Raw genomic sequence first — 24,563 nt, 5'->3', positions numbered from 1 at the left:
AAAACATAGAGAAAAGGTTTTTGTGGGGAAAATATATATACTCAGATATGGAGGAGGTGAAATGACCATCCCACCCCATGAAAGACAGAAATTTCACCCCATGATACTAATGTACATGTTCTCATTGGTCACATGCATGTTGACAATTGTAATAAAAACACCTCGTATCCGACTCTTTTCCTTGAAGGGCATCACTCAATGAGGGCCCAATGAATCTCTTCATCCAGAAACACACGAATCATCCAATCTAATAATGTGAGATTGCCAATGACTAAGCTATAGCAGACAACGAAAGTCAATTTCAATCAAAATCAAGACAATGACATCTCCCCCCTCCAACTCTGCAAAGGGATAAAATAAGAAAATCAGTCAACTTAAATCCAGATCTTCTATGGCGTGGGCTGTTCGTCCTGGATACCGTGTAGACATAAGTCGACGTACATTGACCGCCCTACTTCCACGCGGGTTAAGCGTTGCGACGGAAGTTCAAATAAAAAAGTCAAAAGAGTAGGTTTTCCTGGACGGGCTCGTCTACATTCTCCGCTTTCATGGCATACCTCCGTTCGGCTGCTTCGAGTTATTGCAGGTACTATCTCTGCAACTCTCCATCCCTTCCGATTGGCTTTGAAATTCCTGAAATAGGGATTTGGATTCATAAGAGAGAGGAGTCTGCGAAAGTGAGAAACTTAGCAGATGTCGGCCGATATCTTCTTGGGTGCTATAGCTGAAGAGGTGTTGGGTGTGATATTAGAACTGAAAGAAAAGGTCGTTAATTTCCCGGAAGATCTTGAAAAGCTCCAAAATACTCTCCAATGTGTGATTCCTCTGTTTAAACAAGGGAGGCAATTGGATTTAGAGTTGACCGATCGTAAGTCGAAGGCGCTCGAGAATATGATCGAGAAGTTGAAGCAAGGAGAACAGCTCGTCCAGGAGTGTTGCAAGGTCCCATCTTGGAACATCTTCTTGAAGATCCATTACTCCATTAAGATCTCTAATTTGAATGAAGCTATTCGTAGGTTCTGTGGGCTGGAATTACAGGTCGAAAACTGGCGAGACAATAAACTGCTTCTAACTAAGATGGAAGAACTGACTATACAACAGCGACAGGTACAAATTGTGGCTGGTGTGTGTGTGGGTGTGCCTTCCCTTCGTAATGAGGGTTTGTTTGCAGTGCCTGAACTCCCAGATCGTGTTGTTGGATTCAAATTACCTCTCGAAGAATTGAAGATTGAATTGTTCAAAGAAAATTTGGCTGTGCTTGGACTTTGTGCTCCTGGGGGACGTGGGAAATCGACATTAGCTGCCATGCTTTGCCGAGACGAACAAGTTAAGCGTAAGACATTAACTCCATAAAATTTTTTTTCCCCCTTGTTATCTGTCGCCTTCTTTCTACTGCTAACTTTCAATTGGATCTAGAACTTATCTTGTTTATAAAAAATGAAATGGGTAGAACACCATCTGACAAAGGAAGAACAGCATTTCCTACTAACCTGGCACAAACTCTGTTCTTTGTCATTATCACAGACCACATAAACTAGTCCTGCAAGGCTGCAACACTTTAAAATTAATCAATAGAATCCCATCTAGACTTCCTCATCTTTTAATTGCCAATGCTTTCAAAATTTTGTTATCTCCGATTTTATTGAGAGATTTGTCTACTTTCTTATACTCTGCTTGATACAGGCAGATTCAAGGATAATATATTCTTTGTAACTGTTTCAATGACGCCCACCTTAAGGATCCCACAAAGACTACTTGAAGAGATTGGTGGTGGGGTGCCTGGGTCCGACCTGAGTGAAGAAGATGCGACTAAGCAATTTCATCACCTTCTGAAGCAGAGAAAATCAGAGCCACTATTGTTGGTTTTAGATGATGTTTGGGACGAATCAATTATCGAGAAGTTTTTCTCCAGAACAGAAGGATATAAGATGTTGGTTACATCAAGAACAGAATTCAAAAGATATAGTTCTAAACATCATTCTAAATACCTTTTGAAAACACTTAGTGACCAAGATTCCATGACTCTCTTTCGTCACACAGCATTGTCTCAAGATGGGAATGAGGACTATGAGCCAGATGAGGATATTCTAAATAAGGTGCTTTGTCTACCTTTCAACCGCTTGCTTGCATAATATGCATCGTTGTTTAGATTAATATATCCATATGCACATAATAAATAAAATTATAGCTGCATAAAACCACAAAAGACCAAATTCAAAATCTACACTTAGTTTTTTTATATGCCACACAGAAAACAAGCTAAGGGAATTTTCTCACATCAAAAGTAATTGATGTGAGGGAATCTATGAGCCAATTGTAGAAGGTTAAAGAATAAGGAAAAACAAATAGAAGAGAACAATTCACCACAAGCAGTTGTTTGCATTGATGGTCAAACCTTTAGAATGTAAAGTAGTCTCTTAGCCATAAAGAAAAGAACTCCTTAAAAGCTTAAAAGGTCTCATTACATGCATATTTATAAGCCTAGGCTAATTGGTCCACAACTTGTTTTATGGAAGATGAAAGACAGCAAGGTCATCTATTTTCACGTTTGTAAGTCAAACACCCAAGAATCTGAAGAGCTACAGGTCAAACAAGGATACATCCTTCAACCTTTTACAATGTATGCTTGAATCTAAAGTTTGTGTGATCATGCAAGTCTTTGCTACAATGAGTTTTGAATGTGAGCTTGAGTCTATGTTTACCATTAGTAACAAATAGGGCAAATGTTTCAAGTTGGGATTCTGATAGATAAGTTAAAACACAGTACAAAAGGGATCTAGTTCAACTTTATCCTACACGTCTCAGTGTTGCTGCCACATCCAGATTAAGTAGAAAAGTGGGCATTTTAACTTATTTAGCTGGATTCTTATGCTATCATTCTTCCAGCCCCTCCTGAACTATTACATTCTTCTTGATGGTGTTAAACTACAGATAGTAAAATGCTGCGATGGTTTTCCACTCGCTATAATGGTGATTGCCAAATCTTTGTCCCAGCAGCCCCCAGTGATATGGGAAAACATGGCTAAGAAACTGTCGAAAGGTGCTCGCATTATTGATTTTGATGAAAAATTGCGGGAACGTCTTGCAGCAAGTTTGGATTCCTTGGATAAAACAGTTCGAGAGTGTTTTCTGGACCTGGGTTCCTTTCCTGAAGACAAAAGGATCCCTGCCTCTGCTCTGATCGATATTTGGTGTGAGATCTATGAACTAGATGATGAAAGTGATGCCTTTGTCATTCTTCTCGAACTTGCCTCTCGAAATCTTGTTAATTTGGTTGGAAGCAGGTATATATGTTTCTTTTATTTTTCTAATCAGTAATTAAATTCCATTGCATGTATTTGTTGCTCTAATTGAAACTGATATTTTTTCTATGGCTAAGCTGATCACTAAGATGACTGTTGTTTCAAATTTTCTGTTGATATTCTAATCGTGTTTTCCAGAGCAAGTTTAATTAAGTAACGTACACTACGGAATTGACAAAGTTAATAAAAAAGAAAACAACCTTATGTTTTATAATTCTATTGATTACTTAGAATGACGCGGTTAACTGCTGCAAGGATGCAAATAAACACTTATATCCCCCTTCAAAAGCACCACTGAATCATATATCTGTGTCAACATTCTACAACTAATTAAATCTCATTCCCAATAAATGATCTGAACCCCAGAAATGAACAGTTGTATTGCGTACATTCTACAACTAATCAAATCTCATTCCCAATAAATGATCTCAAGCCCATAAATGAACAGTTGTATTGCGTTGCTGATTTCCTAAATGTCTCACTGTTATATTCTTCAAACAACGGATTGGACAGTGTTTACAAGATCTGTCTACTTGTGGATAACATATATCTATAAGCAGTAAATTCATTTTCATCAGGCAAATTGTAACGGAGATTGTTGCTAGCTTCAATGAGCTATTTGTTACCCAGCATGATTTGCTCAGAGACCTGGCTATCTACGAGAGCCGGCAGCAGCAGAGTAAAAGACTTATCATGGGCAAAAGAGAAAAAGGCCTTCCCGAGAGCTGGAGAAAAAAAGAGAACGACTATCTCAATGCCCGTCTTGTTTCCCTCTGCACAGGTTTCCTCAAATTCGTCGTAGCATGCTAAACTGTTGTGTTGTTTCTTGTGTTTTTATACTTCCTTTTTCTCTGTATCATAAGTAATAGGCTGAATCTTGCAGGTGAAATGTGTCTAGAAAACTGGTATGTCTTGCAACTTCCTGAAGTTGGGGTGCTGATTCTGAATTTCTCTGCAAGTAACTATGCCTTACCCCCATTCATGGAAAAGATGAGGAAGCTAAAGGTTCTTATCATTGTGAACCGTGGACGGACCCATGCCAAGCTAAGCAATTTGATAACACTTAGTGAATTGTCTAATCTAAAGAGGATCAGGTTAGAGAAAGTCTCCATTCCTTCCCTTCATGAATTCACATTGCCATTGATGAATTTGCAGAAGATATCTTTTGTTATGTGTGATTTTGGCCAAGCTTTGATGAAATGCACCATCAACTCCTCCTACGTGTTACCTAATCTTGTTGAGATCAACATCGATTACTGCCATGATCTGGTGGAATTGCCTCCGTGGATCTGCGATATCAACAATTTACAGACACTCAGCATTACTAACTGTGATAACTTATCTGCACTACCTGAGAGAATTGGATGTATGGCAGATTTAGAGTTGTTAAGGCTGCATGCATGTACTGGATTACCTAAGTTACCAGACTCGATAAAAGGACTCCAGAAGCTGAGGTTCCTTGATATATCCGATTGTTGCAACTTAAAAATGCTGCCTGATGGGATGGGTGAGTTACATTGTTTGAAGAAGCTAGACATGAGAGGTTGCATAGATTTGAGTGAATTGCCACCTTCAGCCATGAATCTTGTTCATTTAAAGGAAGTGATCTGTGATGAAGACACAGCTAGTCTTTGGGAACCTGTATCATCTAGTCTGAAAATAACTGTGCTTAAGAAGGACAACAACTTGGAATGGCTAGGGATTTGATATATGACTACTAACTTGACTGAATCTGGAGGGGCAGACTCTGGAGAAATGGTCAAAAGGGGAACTTCAATCAATAAGAGGAATGAATATGGGCTTGCGCCATGTTTTTCTGGATATTTTTGAATGATGCTATTCGTAGGTTCTTCAGCTTGGAGTTGCAGGTCCTTATACTAAGGAATTTGAGAGATCTGAAAAAACTGACTCAGATGAGAGGAGTGACACTCACGAATCCTCAAAAACCCACATGGTGAGGGCCAATGAAGTAGAATCTCCATCCCATCAGGGCTCAAATGGGAGGAGATTTTCGGTAGTGTTTGATATGCATTCTTGGAATGCATTCCAAATCGATTTTGCATTCTCCGATGATAAAAATAGTTGTTTTTGTTGTTCGAGAATGTGAAATCGACTTAGAATGCATTCCAAGAATACAAATCAAACACTGCCGAAATCATTTCATTGGCCGTCGCCAATGTGGGGTTTGCTCTAGCTGTGTTTGTTAGGGGTCTCCTTGTACTTTTAGTTTTGTCTCACTGTTTGTACCGTTTATGGTTTTTAACCTCCCCTTGGCCCTTGCAATAAATATTTATTTTCTCTTTACAAAAAAAAATTGATAAAATTGTATATTAAGATCATGCTGAATTTCAGGTGAATCATATCCCTATTTAGTAATGAATGCAACTATGATTTGGATGTTTTGATTCTCCTAAAAAACTTACTTTTTTTTGGTAATAGCATTTTATTTTGTAATGTAAAAACTCATGGCTGAAGATTACATAAGTCCAAGATCCATGGATCGGAAATGGGCCAAACTATCCTACACATCATCGATAGGGCCATCCTTGCCCGGGACAGTCAAGTTGTTAATCTCCCTTGGAATAAAAAGAAAACTTACTTAAAAGTAGAAATATAATCACCTTGGATATATATTTTCATATATTTAAGCACGAAAATAGATCCATGTACTAAATACTCATAAAAAATTTATGAAGTGTTTAATCAAATTTTTTTTTATCTTGATTTTATTTAGTGGAATTATCATCCCATCCATGACTTATTTTAAATTTTTAAGTTAATTTTTTTCAACTATTGTTTAGATGGTAATATCCGATCGAGTCAAAAGTATACTTGGGATGAAATTACGCGAGTCATAATACTTTTCTCTTGTGATCCAACCTTCTTATATAAAAATTGTTTTGGATGAAATAAAATCATCTTGGAGTTTTGAATCAATTTAGTTTATTTGCTCTTCTTCCATGTTGGAATTAGGGTTTTTGTTACCCTGAGAATTCGAGGATTGTAAGCACTAGAACAAGATCTAACTCCCAAACTTCCTATTGCGTCAAGGACAGTTACTGCAACCGAGGTCTTGTTGGGGGCATTGATCTTGAAATATAGAACTACAAAGCTAGAAGAGTAGCCAAAATGTTTTAATATCAGTATAATTTGGTATTGCCTCTCTGAACCCAACTCAAAGTTAGTCAGGAAATCCAAGCAAAGAAGTAAACAAGACTCTTGAATGGTGGGTTTTGCCCTTTTGAATAAACCCATCATCTTATCTACTTAATCTTATGGGAAGCTGTGACGACGAGGATGGAGAAATTTCCCAGTGACCAACCTGAGAAAATTACTTCTTTCCAATACTTACTTGGTTTGGAGAAATAAGTTTTGGGTATAGCCAAAAATTTAGCCAATTTTCTCAAATATTTTTTTAGAAGGACAATTTTTTTCTTGCAAAATAGGGGTTTCCTCGACTCTTCCACATACTTTATAAACTTCACTTTGCATGCAAATATATTTAAAACGAAACAGATGGATAGAAGATAAGATAGATATTGAAAAAAATCGAATACACAATATGTGCTTTAGGTAGGGGTGTAAATGAATAGCTGAAATTCGTTTCCGTATCTGTGTTCGTATCCGTTTAGCACTATCCGAATCAGTCCGAAAACTAAACAGATGCGGATACGGATAGGCTATAGCTATCCGAAAAGCTATATTTACATGTAAACGGATAAAATATCCGATCCGTGTCCGTATCTGTTTAGCACTATCCGAATCCTTTCGGTAGCTCATCGGATGCGGATGCGGATGCGGATATAGCACTATTTGAGCCGAATCCAATCCGTTTACAGCCCTAGCTCTAGGATTGGCTGTGTTATATTGAAAAAAATCGAATACACAATATGTGCTCTAGGATTGACTGTGTTTTTGATAGCTCATAAGTTGACAAATCAAATTTTCTTCTGTTTATTAGTTTTAATAAATAGTAAGTCATATAGTTGAGATGAACTTTTTTCCGATACCACGTTCAAAGTAAGAAGATGTTATTCTTATAAAAAAAAAAGAAGTAAGAAGATGATATTGGCTCTCAGTAGTAATAGAAACCAAAGTAGACTGATTGAATGCACCGATAAAATCAAAAAACGGTATGAACTTAATAAAAATCGAGACCGAACTGATAATTATTTGATAGGAAACTGAAAACCACCCCCCAAAAAAGTTCCATTGATTTCCTTATACATACATGTAAATTAGAAAGTGGATTGGACCGAACCCAATAATAGTCAATAACAAAAGCCGGATCAAAGCTGACCGAAATCATCTATAAGTGATACTTCTTTAGCAATTTGTAGGGATGTCAAAATTTGGACCGAAACTGCCTGAACCAAACCAAACTCTATATAAATGTGTATGTTAAACCGAATTCAAACTTGGACGAAACCGAAGCTGACATAATAACAAATAGATGCAAACTTGAAACCGAACATAAACTGAACTTTTCTTATTGGTTTGGTTTCGGATTCAACATTCCCCCCACTAACCCACCCCCCCCCCCCCAACCCAAGAAAAAAAAAAAAAAAAAAAAAAAAAACCAAACATCGATTCAACCTGAACTGAAACCAGTTCAAAACAACTGATTGACACCCCTAATAGTTTGGTTTTAGATTAGCTTAGTAATAGATTGAAACAATTCAACTCGATCAAAATCAGACCAAACAGACAGATTGTCCATCTAAAGACTTTTGAGGGGAGCATTTAACCCTATAATATGCTCGTACATCCTGACTCCTGATCAGGGTTTTAGGAATTAGTATCGGATATGGGGCAATAGCGGGACTGGTATTGGCTATTGCCCCATATCATTCTTGATGGATCAGATTTACCCTTGGTTTTTATTTAAATTTTTAAAAAAATATTTTTACCCTTGATCCTTACCTTTTTTTTTTTGGTAACGTACCTTGGTCCTTATCGATCTACTGATACAAGATCCCCTACGAGGTTCCTGCCTCCTAGGGGATTAGGATTGAGATCGGAGACGCCAATACCAATATGGATCCGACGATTCCGCCAATCAGTTCGAGTAAACAAAAGTCAAACAGGAGGATAGGAGGACGAAGTTTCATCCAACTGGCTACACAGGAATCTTTTCAACCAGAATCTCGATTAATCGATCCCAACATGCCAGGCCGGCATGTATTTGAAAGCAATAGTAATCAAGAACCAAGTCAAAGTCAATGAATGAGGTCAATCACTATTTTTTGTTGTTTTTGTTTTTTTAATGAAGACTCACCAGCTGCCGTCAACCACCCCAAAAAACAGGGGTGGTCATATCACATGTGGGGTTCAGATTGGACCTGTCTAATTCCGTAGAATGATAACAAAAACAGGATGGAATGGTCATTTCACAGGTGAATCCACTAAATGACAGCAAAAACCGTGTTCAAACGGGATGTGGGAACTGGAAGCCGTAATAGCTTCCACAAGTTAGAAAGTTTTTTTGTACCCGATCTTTCTGTTTTGTTCTTTTTTCTTTCCTCAGTTGTGTGGCTGCAAATAAGTAGTAGTGATCTAATGCATTTGTCGAATTTTTATCCTCTCAATTACACTGTTCGTACTTGACGTCAAGTACATCTAATAGAGTGAGGTAGACACCAATTATTGCCTTTGTGCCTGAAAATACTTGTTAGTCTCTTGGCGAAATCGAAAATCGCATTCAAACCAATGCTTGTGTGCGCACTTACATTGGATACCGTGATGTGCAAGGGTTACAATTCTCTAGCCTAAAAAAGAAATAGTAAAATAAGGATAAGAGAACGCTAATTGGTTGTGTGCAACACGTGGCCTCTATGCCTAGGCATAGGATTGTGCAAAATGACCATTGTGCCCTCAAGAATTTCTACCTTAACATGGGATCGTGGTGGGCACAAGATCTCGTGCAACATATGACCAGGTAATGTTATTTCTCCCTAAAATATATAAAGAGGTTTTGAGACCTCATGTTCCTCACCTACTCTACGATTCCCCCGTCCCCCTAACACACACACTCCGCCAAAAGAAAACATGGAGAAAAGTTTTTGTGAGGGAGTGTATATGCGCAGACATATTAGGGTCAAATGACCATCCCACCCCCATGAAAGACAGAAATTCCATCCATGATGCCAACGCGCATGCTCTCATTGGCCCTGTGCAAGTTGGCAACTGCAATAAAAGAATATCATATTTGACTCGTCTCCTTGGAGGGCATCGCCCAATGAGTGCCCGAAGAGGTATCCGACGGCTGGGTTCTATTGGACACATGCCGACATTTGCTCAATCAACCATTAGGATGTATGTGGCATAGTCCAACCCCGCTAGATGTCTCATTGGGCACTCATTGGGCAATGCCCTTTAAGAAAAGGACCCCAATCCAAGAATCTCTTCATCCATAAACACACGGATCATCCGATCTAATAATGCCAGATTGACATGACTAAGCAATATGAGAGAAGATCGACAGTCAATTTCAATCAAAATCAACACAATAACATCTCACCCTCCAACTCTCTTCAGAAAGTAATAAGATAACAAAGTCAGTAAACTTAAAATATAAAGTTCAAATAAAAAAGTAAAAGCAGTAGGTTTTCCTAGACGGGCTTGTCTACACTCTCCGCTTACATGGCATCCCTCCGTTCGGCACCTTCGGGTTATTGCAGATACTATCTCTGCAACTCTCCATCCCTTCCGATTGGCTTTGAAATTCCTGAATTAGGGATTTGGATTCATAAGAGAGAGGAGTCTGCGAAAGTGAGAAACTTAGCAGATGTCGGCCGATAGCTTCTTGGGTGCCATAGTTGAAGAGGTGTTGGGTGGGATATTAGAACTGAAAGAAAAGGTCGTTAATTTCCCGGAAGATATTGAAAAGCTCCAAAATACTCTCCGATCTGTGATTCCTCAGTTTGAACAAGGGAGGCAATTGGATTTAGAGTTGACCGATCGTAAGTCGAAGGCGCTCGAGAATATGATCGAGAAGTTGAAGCAAGGAGAACAGCTCGTCCAGGAGTGTAGTAAGGTCCCATCTTGGAACATCTTCTTGAAGATCCATTACTCCATTAAGATCTCTAATTTGGATGAAGCTATTCGTAGGTTCTGTGGGCTGGAATTGCAGGTCGAAAAATGGCGAGACAATAAACTGCTTCTAACTAAGATGGAAGAACTGATTATACAACAGCGACAGGCACAAATTGTGACTGGTGTGTGTGTGGGTGTGCCTTCCCTTCGTAATGAGGGTTTGTTTGCAGTGCCTGAACTCCCAGATCGTGTTGTTGGATTCAAATTACCTCTCGAAGAATTGAAGATTGAATTGTTCAAAGAAAATTTGGCTGTGCTTGGACTATGTGCTCCTGGGGGACGTGGGAAATCGACATTAGCTGCCATGCTTTGCCGAGACGAACAAGTTAAGCGTAAGACATTAACTCCATAAAATTTTTTTTTTCTCCCTTGTTATCTGTCGCCTTCTTTCTACTGCTAACTTTCAATTGGATCTAGAACTTATCTTGTTTATAAAAAATGAAATGGGTAGAACACCATCTGACAAAGGAAGAACCACATTTCCTACTAACCTGGCACAAACTCTGTTCTTTGTCATTATCACAGACCACATAAACTAGTCCTGCAAGGCTGCAACACTTTAAAATTAATCAATAGAATCCCATCTAGACTTCCTCATCTTTTAATTGCCAATGCTATCAAAATTTTGTTATCTCCGATTTTATTAAGAGATTTGTCTACTTTCTTATACTCTGCTTGGTACAGGCAGATTCAAGGACAATATATTCTTTGTTACTGTTTCAATGACGCCCACCTTAAGGATCCCACAAAGACTACTTGAAGAGATTGGTGGTGGGGTGCCTGGGTCCGACCTGAGTGAAGAAGATGCAACTAAGCAATTTCATCACCTTCTGAAGCAGAGAAAATCAGAGCCACTATTGTTGGTTTTAGATGATGTTTGGGACGATTCAATTATCGAGAAGTTTTTCTCCAGAACAGAAGGATATAAGATGTTGGTTACATCAAGAACAGATTTCAAAAGATATAGTTCCAAACATCATTCTAAATATCTTTTGAAAACACTTAGTGACCAAGATTCCATGACTCTCTTTCGTCATACAGCATTGTCTCAAGATGGGAATGAGGACTATGAGCCAGATGAGGATATTCTAAATAAGGTGCTTTGTCTACCTTCCAACTGATTGCTTGCATAATATGCATCGTTGTTTAGATTAATATCTCCATATGCACATAATAAATAAAATTATAGCTGCATAAAACCACAAAAGACCAAATTCAAAATCTACACTTAGTTTTTTGATATGCCATACAGAAAACAAGCTATGAGAATTTTCTCACATAAGAAGTAATTGATGTGAGGGAATCTATGAGCCAATTGTAGAAGGTTAAAGAATAAGGAAAAACAAATAGAAGAGAACAATTCACCACGAGCAGTTGTTTGCATTGATGGTCAAACGTTTAGAATGAAAAGTAGTCTCTTAACCATAAAGAAAAGAACTCCTTAAAAGCTTAAAAGGTCTCATTACATGCATATTTATAAGCCTAGGCTAATTGGTCCATATCTTGGTTTTATGGAAGATGAAAGACTGCAAGGTCATCTTTCACGTTTATAAGTCAAACACCCAAGAATCTGAAGAGCTACAGGTCAAACAAGGATACATCATTCAACCTTTTACAATGTACGCATGAATCTAAAATTTGTGTGATCATGCAAGTCTTTGCTACAATGAGTTTTGAATGTGAGCTTGAGTCTATGTTTACCATTAGTAACAAATAGGGCAAATGTTTCAAGTTGGGATTCTGATAGGTAAGTTAAAACACAGTACAAAAGGGATCTAGTTCAACTTTATCCTACACGTCTCAGTGTTGCTGCCACATCCAGATTAAGTAGAAAAGTGAGCATTTTAACTTATTTAGCTGGATTCTTATGCTATCATTCTTCCAGCCCCTCCTGAGCTATTACATTCTTCTTGATGGTGTTAAACTACAGATAGTAAAATGCTGCGATGGTTTTCCACTCGCTATAATGGTGATTGCCAAATCCCTGTCCCAGCAGCCCCCAGTGATATGGGAAAACATGGCTAAGAAACTGTCGAAAGGTGCTCGCATTATTGATTTTGATGAAAAATTGCGGGAACGTCTTGCAGCAAGTTTGGATTCCTTGGATAAAACAGTTCGAGAGTGTTTTCTGGACCTGGGTTCCTTTCCTGAAGACAAAAGGATGCCTGCCTCTGCTCTGATTGATATTTGGTGTGAGATCTATGAACTAGATGATGAAAGTGATGCCTTTGTCATTCTTCTCGAACTTGCCTCTCGAAATCTTGTTAATTTGGTTGGAAGCAGGTATATATGTTTCTTTTATTTTTCTAATCAGTAATTAAATTCCATTGCATGTATTTGTTGCTCTAATTGAAACTGATATTTTTTCTATGGCTAAGCTGATCACTAAGATGACTGTTGTTTCAAAATTTCGGTTGATATTCTAATCGTGTTCTCCAGAGCAAGTTTAATTAAGTAACGTACACTACGGAATTGACAAAGTTAATAAAAAAGAAAACAACCTTATGTTTTATAATTCTATTGATTGCTTAGAATGACGCGGTAAACTGCTGCAAGGATGCAAATAAACACTTATATCCCCCTTCAAAAGCACCACTGAATCATATATCTGTGTCAACATTCTACAACTAATTAAACCCCATTCCCAATAAATGATCTGAACCCCAGAAATGAACAGTTGTATTGCGTACATTCTACAACTAATCAAATCTCATTCCCAATAAATGATCTCAAGCCCATAAATGAACAGTTGTATTGCGTTGCTGATTTCCTAAATGTCTCACTGTTATATTCTTTAAACAACGGATTGGACAGTGTTTACAAGATCTGTCTACTTGTGGATAACATATATCTATACGCAGTAAATTCATTTTCATCAGGAAAATTGCAACGGAGATTGTTGCTAGCTTCAATGAGCTATTTGTTACCCAGCATGATTTGCTCAGAGACCTGGCTATCTACGAGAGCCGGCAGCAGCAGAGTAAAAGACTTATCATGGGCAAAAGAGAAAAAGGCCTTCCTGAGAGCTGGAGAAAAAAAGAGAACGACTATCTCAATGCCCGTCTTGTTTCCCTCTGCACAGGTTTCCTCAAATTCATCGTAGCATGCTAAACTGTTGTGTTGTTTCTTGAGTTTTTATATTTCCTTTTTCTCTGTATCATAAGTAATAGGCTGAATCTTGCAGGTGAAATGTGTCCAGAAAACTGGTATGTCTTGCAACTTCCTGAAGTTGAGGTGCTGATTCTGAATTTGTCTGCAAGTAAGTATGCCTTACCCCCATTCATGGAAAAGATGAGGAAGCTAAAGGTTCTTATCATTGTGAACTGTGGACGGACCCATGCCAAGCTAAGCAATTTGATAACACTTAGTGAATTGTCCAATCTAAAGAGGATCAGGTTAGAGAAAGTCTCCATTCCTTCCCTTCATGAATTCACATTGCCATTGATGAATTTGCAGAAGATATCTTTAGTTATGTGTGATTTTGGCCAAGCTTTGATGAAATGCACCATTAACGCCTCCTACGTGTTACCTAATCTTGTTGAGATCAACATCGATTACTGCCATGATCTGGTGGAATTGCCTCCGTGGATCTGTGATATCAACAATTTACAGACACTCAGCATTACTAACTGTGATAACTTATCTGCACTACCTGAGAGAATTGGATGTATATCAGATTTAGAGTTGTTAAGGCTGCATGCATGTACTGGATTACCCAAGTTACCAGACTCGATAAAAGGATTCCAGAAGCTGAGGTTCCTTGATATATCGGATTGTTGCAACTTAAAAATGCTGCCTGATGGGATGGGTGAGTTACATTGTTTGAAGAAGCTTGACATGAGAGGTTGCATAGATTTGAGTGAATTGCCGCCTTCAGCCATGAATCTTGTTCATTTAAAGGAAGTGATCTGTGATGAAGACACAGCTAGTCTTTGGGAACCTGTATCATCTAGTCTGAAAATAACTGTGCTTAAAAAGGACAACAACTTGGATTGGCTAGGGATTTGATATATGACAACTAACTTGACTGAATCCTGGAGGAGCAAACTGGGGAGAAATGGTCAAAAGGGGAACTTCAATCAATAAGAGGAATGAATATGGGCTTGCACCATGTTTTTCTGGATATTTTTGTTTTACGCTTTTGTCTATTGGAGTCTTTCTCTTGAATAATGTGTTTTCCGATGTTGCATAATTTATATCCACCTTTGTTTCATACAGCAAAATAGAATCTCTGCAGTAAACGGATCGGATTCGGATCGGATGTAATTGGATCCGGATATTCCCTGATCAAATACGAATACCTCTAAACGGATTTGGATTTTTGACCATCCGTTTACATCTCTGCCTTGTGTAACCCGGACCTTCCTACCTCTAGTGGATACAATTCACTCTCAATTCATATCTCTTAGATCATGATTCTCTTTTCATCATATTCTAGAACCTATTGAATTTTCAAAAGCTCTCAAAATCATTATTTATTTAATTTTTTATTATTAAGTATTTGAATTTTTTTTTGGATGGATTTTAATTAGAGTATTCGGGTTATTTTCTGGATATCTCTAAATGAATACGAATATCCCTAAACAGATACGGATGCGGATTCAAATTCGAATTCGAATTTTGGTTATCATTTACATCCTTGCTTAGGCCAGTGGGGAGTTCGACATGGCAATTAAGGCCATGCCCATGATCCTATTCTTTAAAGCTCCGTCATTTTCTTGTAAGCCATGTTGCCTTGTTGGAAATTTATTCTCCTTCCAAGATTGAGCTAAATGCTATGTTTGGATTTGGACCTGACGACCTCTATCAATTTCGAATGAATTAGATTGGTTTAAAATTTAGGTAAAGAGAGATAGAGAAATAGTAAAAAAAAGAAAAAGACTTAAAGTATTTATATATATATTTTTTTGGAATTTTAAATATTTTATATTTAAATCAATCATTGATGGGATTTTTATCCTCTCAATCACTTGAGCATCCAATCGTAAAAACATGGGCAGTGACGCCTTTTTATCCTTTCAAGTGTTAGGTGGATAGTTGGATGCTCAGATTAAATGAATCCCGTCTCATCCTCCTAAAAGGTAGAAATCCCCAATTTGGATACTCTACCGCCCATCTTGCCACCCTATTTCCGCACACAAGCAGCGGGCAGCAATGACATCCCTACCCACTATCCGAATGCCTTGCCCGGATGGGTTATAGCGATCATTGTGTGCCTGCCTGTGTGAGGAAGCACGACGGTGGAACGGACAATGTGTAATAGAGGATCAGAATCCAGAAATCCCATCCTTACTGATGCTTTTCCACACAATCCCTTTTTTTTTTTAATGGTAAATCTCCACACAATCCTACTGGCACCGTCGCGCTAGTGTAGAAACTATGTTCTGGTCGGAGAATGCGTACTTGACGTCAAGTACATCTAACAAAGGAGGTAGAAATAACTATCTTATCCCTTATTCGAACACACTGTTCGAGGTAGGATCCACATGGGATCCACCTCCCTCCATTAGATGTACTTGACGTCAAGTACGGACAGGGTAATTGAAAGGATAAAAATTCCCCAATAGGAGTATACGAGGAGGAAGTTTCTTCGTCAGTCAATGAAAAGAACAGCAGAACAGCTCGTCCATTCCAGTTAAGCCATAGAAGACAAGAACAAATTGTCAGTCAACGAAAAAGAACAGCTCCTCCACTCCGGCACTTCGTGTCCTCTTTCTCCAAGTCTCCTCAGTTCTCAGAAATTAATTAATTAATTTATTATAAGACTCACGAAGTCAGTCAAATTAAAAAAAAAAAAAAATAAAAATAATAATAATAATAATAAAATTTGAAAAGGAATAAGGTTTGAAAGAGGAGGGGGGCTTTTCTTTTTTACAGCAAATAGTACTATTATGCAAAACTCTTCTTCATCAGCTGCCAACTTGAACAGAAGAGAGTCTTATCTCTTATTGTACCTCGGAGGAGTTCGGACTTCGGACTGACTTGAAATTCCTGAGTTAGGGTTTCGGATTCATAAGAGGGAGGAGTCTTAGAAAGTGAGAAAGGTACAGAAGATGGCGGAAGGAATCATCTTGGGTGCAGTAGCTGGAGAGGTGCTGCGTGCGATATTAGAAATGAAGAATAAGGCCGTCAATTTCAAGAAAGACCTTAATCAGCTCCAAAGTACTCTCGAACGTGTGATTCCTCTTTTTAAAGAAAGGAAGGAATTGGATTTAGGGTTAAACGATTGTAACCGGGAGTGGCTCGAGAAAATAATCAAGAAGTTGGGGAAAGGAGAAGAGCTCGTCCAGGAGTGCTGCGAGGTCTCCCGTTTTAACATCATCGGTAGAATCCGTTACTCCAGTAAGATCCTCAATTTGGATAACGATATTCGAAGGTTCTATCAAGAGTTGTTGCCTGAAATCTCGCTCGACACCAAACTGATTCATCGCGACGTCGGACAAATGCTAAGTGAGATGGAAGAAGTGAATCGGAAGTTGGGTGTGGGATCCCTTTGGACTGATGGTTTATCTGCGGTTCCTGAACTCCCACATGGTGGTGTTGTTGGATTTGGTATAGCTCTCGAAGAATTGAAGACTGAATTGTTCAAAGAAAATGTTACGGTGCTTGGACTATGTGCTCCAGGGGGAAGTGGGAAGTCGACATTAGCTGCCATGCTTTGCGGAGACAAAAAAGTTACAGGTATTGACATGAACTCCAAAAAAACTTTTATTTCTTCTCACTTGATTTCTCTGTCGCCTTCTTCCTGCTGCGAACTTTCAGTTGGATATAAAACTTTTCTTTGTTCATAGAAATGAAATGGATGGAGGAATGCCATCTGACAGAGGAGCAACAGCATTTCTTACTGACCTGGCGCAAACTCTGTTCTTTGAAGTTAAAAATCATCCCATCTCGATATCCTTATTTTATCTTTTTTTTTTTTCTCAGGTTTTATAAATAGATCTGTTTAAACATTTCAACTTTCTTATTATACTCTCTATTTGGTACAGACACATTCAAGGATAAAATATACTTTATAACTGCTTCAAGTAAGCCCACATTAAAGATCCTACAAACATTGATTGGTGGTGGGTCCGACCTGAGTGAAGAAGATGCAATTAAGCAATTTCATTCCCTTCTGAAGCAGAGAAAATCAAAGCCACTGTTGCTAGTTCTGGATGATGTTTTGGACGAATCAATTATAGAGAAGTTTTTCTCCAGAACAGAAGGATATAAGATGCTGGTTACATCAAGAGAAGCATTCAATATATATAATTCTAAACATCGTTCTAAATATAGTTTGAAGCCACTCAATCACGAGTATTCCATGGCTCTCTTTCGTCAAACAGCACTGCCTCAAGATGGGAATGAGGACTATGAGCTAGATGAGCGACTTCTAGATAAGGTGCTTTGTCTCTCTCTCTCTCTCTCTCCCAACCACTCTGCTTGCGTAATATGCATCCTTGTTTAGATTGATATCTCCATATGCACATAATAAATAAAATTATAACTGTATAAAACCGTAAAAGTCCAAATTCAAAATCTACACTTTGCTTTCTGATATGCCATACACAAAACAAGCTAAGAGAATTTTCTTGCATAAAAAGTAACTGACGTTAGGCAGTCTATGAGCATATTTTAGAAGATTAAAGAACAATTCACCATGAGCTGTTGTATGATTTGATGGTCATTCATACATTTAGGATGAAAACTATTCTCTTAACCATAAAGAAAAGAAGACCTTAAAAGCTGAAAAGGCCTGATTAAATGCATATTCATAAGTCTAGGCTAATTGGTCCACAGCTTGTATTATGGAAGATGAATGACAACAAGGTTACCCATTTTCACTTTTATAAGTCAAACTCCCAAGAATCTGAAGAGCTACAGGTCAAACAAGGATACATCATTCAACATTTTACAAAGTAACGCATGAATCTAAAATTTGTGTGATTATGTAAGTCTTTGCTACAATGAGTTTGAATCAATGTTTGCTTTGGGAACAAATAGGGCAAAGGTTTCAGGTTGGGATTCCGATAGGTAAGTTAAAACACAGTATAAAAAGAATCTAATTCAACTTTATCCTATACTGCCACCTCCAGATTAGGTAAAAAAGTGAGCATTTTAAATTAAATGGTCTACCTGAAATATTATGTTATCATTATTCTAGTCCCTCCTGAACTATGATTCTACTTGATGGTGTTAAACTGCAGATAGTAAGATGCTGCAATGGTTTCCCACTCGCTATTATGGTGATTGCCAAATCGCTGTGCCTGCAGCCAAGAATCAGATGGAATAACATGGCTGATAAACTGTCGGAAGGTTTCTCCATTCTTGATTTTGATAAAAAGCAATTGATGCAGAATTGTCTTGCAACAAGCTTGGATTCCTTAGATTATAAACTTCTACAGTGTTTTCTAGACTTGGGTTCCTTTCCTGTAGACAAAAGGATCCCTGCCTCTGCTCTGATCGATATTTGGTGTGAGCTCTATGAGCTAGATTATGAAAGTGATGCCTATATCAATCTTCTCGAACTTGCCTCTCGAAATCTTGTTAATTTGGTTGGAAGCAGGTATATATGTTTCTTTTATTTTTCTAACCAGTAATTAAATTCCATTGCTTGCATTGCTCGCTCTAATTGAAACTGTTATTTTGTCTATGGCTAAGTTGATCACCAAAATGGCTGTCGTTTCCAATTTTCTGTTGATATTCTAATCATGTTCTCCATAGCAAGCTTTATTAAGGTAGATTATGCAATTGACAAACTTAATATAAATGAAAACAACTATCTTAGCATGATCCTGGTTTAGCTGAGGTCAGATCCAGCCTTATATTCTATTGAATATTGATTTTGCTTAGATTGACACGGTGAACTGCTGCAAGGATGCAATAAACACTTATATCCCCCTTTAAAGCACCACTGAATCGTTTATCTGTGTTGACATTCTACAACTAATTAAATCTCAATCCCAATAAATGATCTGAACCCCATAATGAACAGTTGTATTGCGTTGGTGGTTTCCTAAATGTCTCGCTGTTATATTATTCAAAAAACAGATTGGACGGTGTTTACAAGACCTGTCTACTTGTGGATAACATATATCTATAAGTACTAGTGAATTCATTTTCATCAGGAAATTTGCAAGGGAGATTGATGCTAGCTTCAATGAGGTATTTGTTACCCAGTATGATCTGCTCAGAGGCCTGGCTATCAACCAAAGCCAGCAGCAGCAGCAGAATAAAAGACTTATCATGGACAAAAGAAAAAATGGCCTCCCTGAGAGCTGGAGAAAAAAAGAGAACCCCTATCTTGATGCCCGTCTTGTTTCTCTCAACACAGGTTTCCTCACATTCATCCTAACATGCTAAACTGTTGTGTTGTTTCTTGAGTTTCCCCTCCCCCCCCTCTCTCTCATCATACATAATAGGCTGAATCTTGCAGGTGAAATGAGTCCTGAAAGCTGGTATGACTTGCAACTTATTGATGTTGAGGTTCTGATTCTGAATTTCTCTGTGAGTAACTACGCTTTACCCCCATTCATGGAAAAGATGATAAAGCTAAAGGTTCTTATCGTTGCAAACTATGGATGGAGCCATGCCGTGCTAAGCAATTCGATAACACTTCGTAAATTGGCTAATCTAAAGAGGATCAGGTTAGAGAAAGTCTCGATTCCTTCTCTTCATGAATTCACATTGCCATTGATGAATTTGCAGAAGATATCTTTAGTTATGTGTGATTTTGGCCAAGCTTTGATGAAATGCACCATCAACGCCTCCTACGTGTTACCTAATCTTGTTGAGATCAACATCGATTACTGCCATGATCTGGTGGAACTGCCTCCGTGGATCTGCGATGTCATCAAGTTACAGAAACTTAGCATTACTAACTGTGATAACTTATCTGCACTACCTGAGGGAATTGGATGTTTAGCAGATTTAGAGTTGTTAAGGTTGCATGCATGTACTGAATTACGTAAGTTACCAGACTCGATAAAAAAACTCCAGAAGCTGAGGTTCCTTGATATATCGGATTGTTGCAACTTAAAAATGCTGCCTGATGGGATGGGTGAGTTACATTGTTTGAAGAAGCTTGACATGAGAGGATGCATAGATTTGAGTGAATTGCCACCTTCAGCCATGAATCTTGTTGATTTAGAGGAAGTGATCTGTGATGAAGACACAGCCAGGCTGTGGGTACCTCTATCATCTAGTCTAAAAATAACTGAGCTTAGAAAGGACAACAACTTGGAATGGCTAGGGATTGGTATATGACCACTAATTGGACTGAATCCTGGAGGTGCAGACTCTGGAGAAATGGTCAAAAGGGGAACTTCAATCAATAAGAGGAATGAATATGGGCTTGTGACCTGTTTTTCTGGATATTTTTGTTTTATGCTTTTTGTCTATTGGAGTCTTTTCTCTTGAATAATGTGTTTTCCCATGTTGCATAATTTATATCCATCTTCTTTGTTTCATACAGCAAAATAGAATCTGTGCTGTGACACTGTTTAGTTCTGAAAAGTTTCAGTTTAAGTTGAGTTCAGAGGGTGCATTAGTCTATGCACTTGTGCACCTTCATGTTGTATAATTTTCTCTATCCAAGTTGTTCTGGGTACAAATCCTGGGCAACCCATTATCGTTTAGAAATTTTTATTAAAGTAAATCCAATCCGTATCAATATTCCATTGTTCAACTCCACTCTATTTATTTTCTAAGTATCATGTATACCACAATACCTAACCTCTAAGTTCTTACAGAAAGAGTACTTAGAAAAACAACATGTTGACCTAACCTCAAAGTTCATATAGAAACAGAACATAGAAAAACGAAATATGCCCTTATTCTTATTCTTCTCCCTTCTTCCCCTTCCCTCACACAACAACCCCCCCCCCCCCCCAACACACACCCATAAAAAAAAAAATAAAGAGAAACCCATTACTAAGATTATTTTTTTTCCCTGGGTGCCCAACACTAAGATTGCTTGGAGACTGTTAAATTTATACAAGAGTATCATTAGCAATGGGAGACTGTGTTAAGCAGATTTCAGTTATATCTTAAGCATTCTATCTTAGGCTGCATACTCCTCTGTCCTCTTGTTACTTGAACATCAGCCATAAGGAGTTTGCAGTGGCAAAATAAAGCCTTAAAAATGGTTGAATTGTATTACAAGAGTTAATGTATGGCTACTGGCTTGTCCAAGGGACTGCTATATGACAGTTTAATACATTTTGAACTAACAAGTTCCCCCCGTTTAAACCAATCTAACCTACAAATGCACCCTCCAGCGTTATTTTTTTAGAATTTAGTAGTACATTAAACCATATTAATATTAAAATTCTGAATTACCCTTTTTATTGCTCTCGTTTAGAGATCACAACTATCCTTTTGTTGTATGTTAAAACAACTTTAGTTAATGTAATTCTCGAGCATTAAATATTATAATGTGTTAAAATATTTTAAAATTATAAACAATTATAAAAGGTTGTGCACTATTTTTACTAGAATGTGAAAAGAAGAAATTTTGTTTAATGGGTAATAGGTATGAAAAGCCCAATACAGATTTAAAAATATCATCTACTTCCCTTCGTATTAAAATCAAAAGGGAAAATCAGCAATTGTGCTGCCTACAAAGAAAAGGGCCTATTCTTTAATTTTTAGGCTTGATAATGATTCTAAATTATAAAATCATCAAATGAAAAATCAAATCAGCTTATTTTAATTTAATCACTATCTGTTTCTAGAATTTTAACTTTTTTTTGCATTTGCATTTTTTTTCTTCAAATTTATATTTTTATTTCTTTTGCATACTGAGGCTAGGTATTGAATAGTATAACTGATGAAGATTACTTAGATATTATATGATTTAAAATAGTTTAATGTACAAAAGGCTAGTTTGGACTTTTTGCACCTGAAAAAGAAAAAAGCAATCAAAGAAGGGCATTTTAGAAATTGTATGCACGAAATACCTGGGTTTGCCATTGGATTCTAAGGGACAAATTTCTTGTTATTTTGTACTAATTTTGTAAGAAAATAAAAAATTTAAAAAGTTTTTAAACATAATATAAGAAGAGAGTTTTTTAATCAACACACACACTGCAATTTTGGTCTTGGATTCAGTAAGGAAATGACTAAGTGGTCACGGGTTCAAGTCTGGGAACAGCCTCTTTGCGAAAACAGGAGTAAGGCTGCATACATTATGACCCTCCCCAGATCCCGCGGTGGCAAGAGCCTTGTGCACTGGGTACACCCTTCATTCAGTAAGGAAATCCATTAGACAAGGAAAGTTTCCTCCTAACTTGTGCATAAGTATATTATGGGTATATTCAATGATTATGTGAGATACAGTTTCTGGCTTTCTGCCCTAAAAATAACATTGCAACTACAGAGATCCCATCACTCTTGCAATCAGGGTTGCATAGGGGAGAAGCTCCACTTTCATTCTTGCATCTGGCTTGTCAGCAATCATCTCCATGGCTTCAGGTATGTATTGTATTTGATTTACTATGGCTAGTGGTGTTTCTTAATCTATATTGATCTTGGAATTATGGAATTTATCGTGATATCAGAGCCAAAGGCTCAAAGATTTTGAAACAAACAAAAAAAAAGGGAGGGAGGAGGGGACATGAGGGAGGGAGGAGGGGGCTGCAAGCCTCATGTCCAAAGGTGCTGGAAGACCCACAGCCAAGAGGTTGCATGCCCCACTTCAGGTGTACCAGGTACAAGGTACCCCGTCTTTGTATGTCCAGGGTAAGATAGTAAGCCTGCGGACAGATTGCAGAGAAATCTTGTGCACAGATTGCAGCACCCGGACCCTTCCCAGTCTAGATTATTTATATGCCATCTATTACCTTCTCTGTTATCTATTTGTCTCTTCAAAGGGAATAGTGAAGAATAGAAGAGAAACAGAGAGAAGAAAGGAAGGGACAAATCAAGTGAACCATGTATACTGACCTCTTTCATCACTACACAACAACAACAACAACAACAACAACAACATAACCTTATCCCAATTAAATGGGCAATGGAAGCGGGGGGGGGGGGGGGGGGGGGGGGGGGGGGGGGGGGGGGGGGGGGGGGGGGAGTAAAAGAGAGAAGAATAGAAAATAAGCAAAGGAAAAACAGGTCAAAATAGCATCCCAGGAACATTCCCCTACGAGGGGTCGGCTACACAGGTCCTAGTCCTTCAAACAACTCTATCTATGGTCATACTAGGATTGAGCCCTACCGCATGCATATCCTTTCTTACCACTTCTCCAATAGTCATCTTAGGCCTGCCCTTACCTCTTTTAGCTCACAAACCAATCTGGTCACTCTTCCTTATCGGTGCATCCATAGGTCTCCGTTGGACATGACCATACCACCTCAAGCAGCTCTCACGAAGCTTGTCCCGGATTGGTGCAACTCCCAATTTGTTTCTAATACAATCATTACTTACTCTATCTCTCTTGGTCTTGCCACACATCCTCCTCAACATCCTCATCTCTCGCTACACTCATCTTATCTATATTACTCTTCCTAACTGCCCAACATTCCGCTCCATAAGTCATTGCTGGTCTTATAACGTCTTATAGAATTTTCCTTTAAGCTTAATAGGCATGCGTTTGTCACATAACACTCCCGATGCACCTCTCCACTTCATCCATCCTACTTTAATTCTTGGAAACATCATCCTCTATATCACCCTCTTTGTTAATGGTTGACCCCAAGTATCTAAAGCATTCACTTTGTGGTAGCGCCGCTCCTCGAGTTTCACCACTTCATCACCTCTCTTGGTTTGATCAAGTTACACATCAAATACTGCTCTTTGTTCTCGCTTAACTTAAAGCCTAGCGATTCCAAGTTTGATCTCCATAACTCTAGCTTTGCATTAATCCCTTCCATTGTCTCATCCATCAAAACAATATCATCAAGCAAAAGCATACACCAAGGGACCTCATCTTGAATGCGCCTGGTTAAATCATCCATTATGAGTGCAAACAAATAGGGGCTTAGAGTTGATCCTTGATGTAACCCAATTGTTATAGGGAATTCACTACTTTGGCACTCTTTCATCACTATTAAAATATATTTTTCTGCATTGATTTTTGCATTGAAAGATGCTTCTGTAATTATTTTCCCTTCTCTATTTTATACCATTGTATATATAACAAGTTTTTTTAGGAACTATGTAAGTACTTCTTGTAAGAAAGC

The 24,563-nt window shown here is 38.1% G+C and overlaps 2 protein-coding genes across 4 annotated transcripts in view; both read left to right on the top strand.

Moving 5' to 3' along the window:
• Positions 1 to 693: 693 nt before the first annotated feature.
• LOC122662782 (putative disease resistance protein At5g47280) lies at positions 694 to 5,055 on the top strand. The gene is made up of 5 exons (XM_043858498.1): positions 694 to 1,328; positions 1,679 to 2,096; positions 2,932 to 3,284; positions 3,881 to 4,083; positions 4,186 to 5,055. Exons 1-5 carry the CDS (start codon positions 694 to 696, stop codon positions 5,007 to 5,009), a joined length of 2,433 nt encoding a protein of 810 aa, XP_043714433.1. The 3' UTR covers positions 5,010 to 5,055.
• Positions 5,056 to 10,229: 5,174 nt separating this feature from the next.
• LOC122661363 (probable disease resistance protein At5g66890) overlaps positions 10,230 to 24,563 on the top strand; it is a 30,767-nt gene continuing 16,433 nt past the window's right edge. The window contains exons 1-3 of one of the 3 annotated variants that reach the window (XM_043856732.1): positions 10,230 to 10,724; positions 11,077 to 11,494; positions 18,587 to 18,625. In XM_043856732.1, the coding sequence (XP_043712667.1) occupies positions 10,288 to 10,724; positions 11,077 to 11,494; positions 18,587 to 18,625 (894 nt within the window). In that variant the 5' untranslated portion in view covers positions 10,230 to 10,287. Of the gene's footprint in view, positions 10,730 to 11,076; positions 11,495 to 18,586; positions 18,626 to 24,563 lie in introns of all 3 variants that reach the window. The other 2 variants (XM_043856731.1, XM_043856733.1) reach the window with 2 other exon arrangements.

This window comes from Telopea speciosissima, chromosome 5 (assembly GCF_018873765.1).
Source record: "Telopea speciosissima isolate NSW1024214 ecotype Mountain lineage chromosome 5, Tspe_v1, whole genome shotgun sequence".
In the NCBI taxonomy this organism is placed as follows: Eukaryota; Viridiplantae; Streptophyta; class Magnoliopsida; order Proteales; family Proteaceae; genus Telopea; species Telopea speciosissima.
Note: the sequence above shows the minus strand (reverse complement) of the source record. Positions and strands in the feature narration are given on the sequence as shown.

Excerpts from the sequence above, each read along its gene's own strand:
- LOC122662782 (XM_043858498.1), top strand. The coding sequence starts at position 694 with ATGTCGGCCGATATCTTCTTGGGTGCTATAGCTGAAGAGGTGTTGGGT. Across the intron at positions 3,285-3,880 it reads GTTAATTTGGTTGGAAGCAG|GCAAATTGTAACGGAGATTG; the intron begins GTATATATGTTT and ends CATTTTCATCAG. Across the intron at positions 4,084-4,185 it reads TCTTGTTTCCCTCTGCACAG|GTGAAATGTGTCTAGAAAAC; the intron begins GTTTCCTCAAAT and ends TGAATCTTGCAG.